The sequence below is a fragment of the Alosa alosa genome, chromosome 8 (genome assembly GCF_017589495.1).
Source record: "Alosa alosa isolate M-15738 ecotype Scorff River chromosome 8, AALO_Geno_1.1, whole genome shotgun sequence".
Classification (NCBI taxonomy): Eukaryota; Metazoa; Chordata; class Actinopteri; order Clupeiformes; family Clupeidae; genus Alosa; species Alosa alosa.
Genome location: NC_063196.1, coordinates 17,225,457 through 17,232,003, shown reverse-complemented (window position 1 = coordinate 17,232,003; position 6,547 = coordinate 17,225,457). Strand labels below are relative to the sequence as shown.

Genomic DNA, 6,547 nt, shown 5'->3' with positions numbered 1-6,547 from the left:
TGAGGGGCCGCCATGCTGAAATAAACGTAGAGGAAACACTGCATACATACACACACACAGATACAGACAGACACTCTTCCAGACATGCTCTACTAATCCTCTCCAGTCGCCTGCCCTCAGTACTTAGTCAAAGCCTGGAGGCTGTAGTGTTTTGTCATAGATTGGATATGTCTTCTCTCTCTCTCTCTCTCTCTCTCTCTCTCTCTCTCTCTCTCTCGCTCGCTCTCTCGCGCTCTCTCTCTCTCCTTGGCATTTGCAGGAGATCAGATCTTTCATAGCATCCTGATCTGTCACCTCTGCTTGTGCCGCCCTGGTGCTTCGGAAATGTTCCCCTCTTAATTTACTAGTTTGAGTTCGTCATTGACTCTCTGCTATGGACAAACAGTATGGCTTTGTTGTTTATAACAACCACATTCATATTTAAACAGAGACAGAGACTCAAAGTCAGTGATTGTGTAACTGCCTAGTGGAGAATGGTTTGCAAATCTCAAATCACAACCGTTGCAGGTTTTGCAGAATTGGAGCTATTGACTGACTTGAAGATATGTAATTTAAAAACAAACAAGCATCAGACTGTAGTCAATCAACGCTAAAATGTGTGAGGTTTTCTTTGTATTGCATTAAGAAGCTCACTATTGGACTGTCTGTCTGTATCCATGGATATCCTGTCTGTCTGTATCCATCCATGATTGTGACCCCCACCCCCCTCCCATCACTACTCTACCCCTTCCCATCACTACTACTAGTGTCAGGACGTTTACTGTTTACTTAAGGAGGATGGACACGTGTGTGGTCACAAGGCATTTGTTTGTGCCTGTAATGATGGCCTGCTGATGAGTGTCTTCGCGTCATGTGAAAGGGTTAAACATTTCCACTGGGGAGAAGAAGGGGATGCAGCAGTGGTTTATTTTGGGACTGTTGCTAAGGAATGCTGTATATTTGAAAAATGGAGATTCGGGGAAAGGGGGGAGGTGGAGGAGGAGGAGTGGGGGGGTGTAGCTGTGGGGATACAGAGAGAGGGGGGGGTATTTTGAAGTGTTTGGCCTTGCTTGAAAGAATGCGGTTAAAAATAGACTTAAGTGTATGTGAGTGAGTGTGTGTGTGTGTGTGTGTGTGTGTGTGTGTGTGTGTGTCGCTGTGCCGTCCCACTAAACTCAGACGAGAGGAAGAGAGAGGGGGAGAGAGAGAGAGAGAGATAACATCCATCTGTCCTCTTAAGTGATACAAGCCATCCACAAAGCAATGATCTCTCTCTCTCGCTCTCTTGCTGTGTTATTCTCTCTCTCTCTTTCAGTTCCCCTCTCTCTATCTCTCTCTGTCAACCTGCATGACAGGACTCTGTCCCTGCCTCTCTCATTCCATCTCTCTCCCTCCTCCTCATCTTTTGCTCTGGGGCTGTGATGAGATCAGGGCATGTCTGTGAGACTGGGACAGGGACAACCACCAGCCTGGCATGTGCATGTACAGCAGCAGCAGGAGCCCTGTAGCACTGAGGTTTGATTAACACTATTACACACACACACACACACACACACACACACACACACACACACACACACACTGCTGATCAGCAGCAAACACACAAATTAATTTATGCACACACACACAGACACACACACACACACACACACACACACACACGCACACACTCTCTGATGATCAGCAGCAAACACACGTACATTCAAACAGACAAATTAATATTTGCACACACACACACACACACACACACACACACACACACAATCACAACACAAGGCACTGATCAGCAGAGGAGATGATGCGAGCGCGCACGTGAAGAGCATGGCAATGAGAGAGAGGTGATGCTGAGGATGAGGACACGGCCTGGGGAGAGAGAGAGAGAGAGAGAGAGAGAGAGAGAGATGAGGGGAGAGAGAGAGAGAGAGAGATGAGGGGGGGGAGAGAGAGATGAGGGGGGAGAGAGAGATGAGGGGAGAGAGATGATGGGAGAGAGAGAGAGAGTGTGAAGAGGGGAGGGAGAGAGAGAGGTGATGCTGAGGATGAGGACAACGGCCTGGGGGAGACCTGGGGGAGGGATAGAGAGAGAGATAGAGAGAGAGATGGGGGAGGGATTGGGATAGAGAGAGAGAGAGAGAGAGAGAGAGAGATGAGGGGGGAGAGAGAGAGGGGGGAGGGATAGAGAGAGAAGGGGGAGGGAGGGATGGAGAGGAAGTATTCACGTTGTTGCCATTGAAGCCCCCTTCATCCCAATTCTTTTCTGTTTTGGTTAAGCTAATAAAGCATGCATGTGAATGAGGAATGTGCGTGTGCATGCGTGTGTGTGTGTGTGTATGAGTGTGCGTGTGCATGCGTGTGTGTGTGTGTGTGTATGAGTGTGCATGTGCATGCGTTTGCATGTGTGTGTGTGTGTGTGTGAGTCAGGGTTATTTGTATTCTCATATCTCTGCTATGATGAGCGTGATATTTTCTCTCTGCCCTCTGTCTCCTCTTTCTCTCTCTCCTCATCTCTCTCTCCTCATCTCTCTCTCCTCATCTCTCTCTCCTCATCTCTCTCTCCCCATCTCTCTCTCCCCATCTCTCTCTCCCCATCTCTCTCTCCTCATCTCTCTCTCCTCATCTCTCTCTCCTCATCTCTCTCTCCTCATCTCTCTCTCCCCATCTCTGTCTCTGTCTATTCCCTCTCTCTCTCTCTCTACTCCCTCTCTCTCTGACCCTTGACGTCAGTATGCAGCATTGACGTCACTGTTCGGCTGAGGGAGGTAGACCCTGGGGATAGAGGGGGAAAAAGAGGAAAGGGAAGAAGGGATAGAGAGCATGGGGAAGGAAGAGCTATAAAGACAAAAGGGATAAAGAGAGAAGGCGAGTGGAAGTGTGTAGGCATCTCATTGGTATTAGATGAGCACACTTGGTGTGATGGTGGTGTTTAGCATGTGTGAGTCATGAGAGGAGAGGAGAGAAGCGTGCCATGACAGTGAGAGACCAAGACACGCACAGAGGCATTGCAGCAGTCTCCCTCGCTGTGTGTGTGTGTGTGTGTGTGTGTGTGTGGGGGTGCGACTGTGGGTGTGTGTGCGCATGTGTGTGTATGCGTGTGTGTGTGTGTGTGTGTTTTCCAGAGTCTAAGTGAGACACAGAAGGACTAAAGGAATGACAGTGTTGATACTTGCCCTTGTGCAGTGGGCCACAGCTTAGCCTCTCGTTGTAGAGTAGGTGAGACAGAGACAGTATATATAGAGTATATATATAAGGCTGTTGGGGAATCACACAATGCATATCTCACACCAATGCGGATCACCTGGATGATTATAAAATATATATATATATATATATACACTTCTCAAAAAAATTAAGGGAACACTTACAGTTTTCCACAGTTGTTAAAACACCTTTTTTGAAACCTTCCACCCTTTTCTCCATTCTCAAATTACATTCACAGAATGTCTGACAGTTCTTGCAAAATAACAGTCGCAGTATAAATAACACTTGCAAAATAACAGTGAGCAGTATATATATATATATATATATATATATATATATATATATATATATATATATATATATATAATGATATAAATGTATAGAGTACCTGATTCTTTAAACTTAGAACTAGAAAATGTAATTTCGAGGAAATTACCAGTGCATGAAAATATAAACATACTGTATATTAACATAAAATGCCAAATAAACTTTTATTTGGAAACAGTTGCCAGGAGTCATAGTTGACTGTTGAAATGGCTGAACAGTTAAATAGTTGAGTAGTTTAAATAGTTAAATTATTTAATAGTGAATTATTGTAGTGAGTACATTTATTTTGAAACAGTTGTGGGCAGAGGAAATAGTAGTCTTAAGAGAGCCATATTGTATGCTTAAAGCCTGAGACAGAGTATATAGTTTAAAAGTTGATAGGCAGATTGTTTAATGGATGTTGGTGGATAGTTTAATGGGTAGATGTGTGAATGGTTTGAAGAGGATGAATGGATAGAAAGTTGGATGGAATGTGCCTTATATCCTTGTAGAATGGAGAGACAGAGAGAGTTGGCCTAGTTAAGCAGAAAGCAGTTGGGTAGGAGGGGAAAGATTAATAATAAGAAGAAGAAGACTTCGGATAACAGAACAGTGCATTTTCATGCACTATAATTAAATGTGATAAATGTACTTACTTAATGAGTCATAGAGGACCAGGTTGGTTAGTTGGTTGGCTGTGAGAATACACCCTTAGCCAGCATGTAATAGTGACACTAATTGGAAGAGACCACAGCTTGTCTGGAGAAGGGAAAACCAGAGTGGACCTTGACTGACCCGAAGCCCATAGGAACTGCAGCCAGCTCGAATCAACGCTTTAATCACCCCACCCCTACCCCTCCAGGGTGGTCCAAACATGGGGTTCACCCCAGTCCTCCTTGGAAGCCTTAAATGCACACACACGCACACACACACACACACACACACACACACACACACACACACACACACACACACACACACTTCTCCCATCGGTGGTCCTCTGGGTAAAAGCAGAGGGGATGGATTGAGCGTTTGACCTGAACCTCCTGGCTTTTCTCGTGGGATTACTGGTTGTGAGGGGGATTATTGTAAATAATTTCATAACGCCAGGAGAGGGAGGGATGCAGGATTACATTTGTGGAACAGCGTTCTCTAGAGGTGGTTTGCTGTACCGCATGGCACCAGCAGGACCGCAATGGACTGACTTTGTGCCAATGTCAACAGTTTGTGTGTTGGTTCATCTTCATGGACATTGATTTCCTTAAAGTGTGATAGGAAATCTGTGGTATCTATCGTCCTGTATGCACTCTAATGACATAAGTGACCGTGGTGGAGATGAGAATAGTCAAGGCAAGGACACCGTCCACTTCCGCACAGCTGCGATATTCAGCTGAAATCAGCTCGGTATTCTTGGGAATTTTCCGTACATTGCAGTTGACTCTGTACATCTGGCAGTCCTCCAAGGTCTAAAGTCATCCCAGAATGTGAACGAATTGCTGGCCTGACTGCTATGGGGATGAGAACTGTAGCCTAAACATTTTAGGGGGGAACTGAGACGCATGAGGCAGCACCCAACTACGTTCCCCTGACCTGGGTTCAGTGCAAACCTGAGGTCATTGCCCAATCTCTCTCTCACTCTCATGTCCTGTCAGTCCTCATTGTCTTGTCAAATAAAAGCAAAAAGCCTTAAACACGTACTTAGAGAGATATAGTATTAAAAGCGGAGTCACCATTACTTGGTTTTGCATGTTCTGCATCATGTGTGTTTTGAGATTGCATTTAAAAATCATGCTCACAATATGTAGGCATTTCTCAAAGTTCGACGTCCGCTTCGACATCACCAGTGCTGTGACAAGGCAGTTGTGACGTCAAGACGAAATGGATTATTTTGGGTTGACAAAGCCGCCCACGTAAGGCTGCTGTTGAAAGCCCAGTGTCTGAGTGCTGTGTGATTATGTCCCGGAATGTTTGAGTCATCATCATATCCAAAGCATCTATTAAAAACTGAAAACGCCAGGGCGGAGTAAATAGATACTGACTAGTCTCTCTCTCTCTACCTCCCTTCTCTGTGTCCCTCCTTTCCTCTTTCCATCCCTCCCTCTGTCTTTGTCCCTCTTTCTTTAGGAGAGAAGTTTGAGCTGCATGCCGGCACAGAGTCCACCCCCAGTGTGGTCGTCCACGTGTGCGACAGCGACATAGAAGAGGAGGAGGAACCAAAGAACTGCCCCAAGCCAAAAATCATCCAGACCCGGCGCCCGGACCTGCCCGTCTCCCACTGAACTCTCACCCACCCACCGCCACCCATCATCCCCTCACCCCTGCAACATCCACCCCCTCACCCCTGCAACATCCACCCTCTCTACCACCCCCCCCCCCCACTACCACCCATCACCCTCTCACCGCTGCAACATCCACCCTCTCTACCCCCCATCACCCCCTCACCGCCACCAAGCCAGCACATCTCTCCTCAGGCACTCACCGTGGGAGGAATCAACAGATCTTCATCACCAACCCACCCCCCCACCCCCCACCCCACCCACACACACACACACACACACACACACACACACACACACACACACACACACACACACAAGAATGGCCCCAGAAACAGCCCCTTTCCACACACACCCTTGGTCCAGCCCTGGACAATGGTCTACTCTAGTTGAGAGTAGTCGGAGGAGACCCGCTCTCTGTTGCTCATCTGATACAGCTGTTCATGTTATCATCACAGAAGTTTTTTTTATTTTATTTGCTTTCTTTTTGTTTTTATTTTGTATTTTGACAAAAAGCCAGAACTCTCACTCTCTCTTTCTAACTTTAACTCTACCACTTTCCCCTCCTACCTTCTGTCCACTCTATGTCCATATCTGTTTCTCTGTCTCATACTCCTGGTTCACTCAAGGGTACCCGGATTTCACCTCATCACAAGTCGTCATTGAGTTCTCATTGACAACAGCAAATTGGGGTACGCAGGGAGTTAATTAGAGGGAAGATAGGAACAAATCTGATGTAAAGGTGTTTAGATTTGACACTCTGATTTAATTGAAAGGGATATATCAAC

At 46.3% G+C, this 6,547-nt stretch overlaps 1 protein-coding gene across 2 annotated transcripts in view; it reads left to right on the top strand.

Annotated features, from left to right (window-relative positions):
• The window catches only part of rcan2 (regulator of calcineurin 2), a 78,840-nt gene extending 72,842 nt beyond the window's left edge, over positions 1-5,998 (top strand). For both annotated transcript variants that reach the window (XM_048250113.1, XM_048250114.1), the window contains one exon: positions 5,608-5,998. In XM_048250113.1, coding sequence (XP_048106070.1) covers positions 5,608-5,762 — 155 coding nt within the window. In that variant the 3' untranslated portion in view covers positions 5,763-5,998. The remainder of the gene's footprint in view (positions 1-5,607) is intronic.
• Positions 5,999-6,547: the final 549 nt, after the last annotated feature.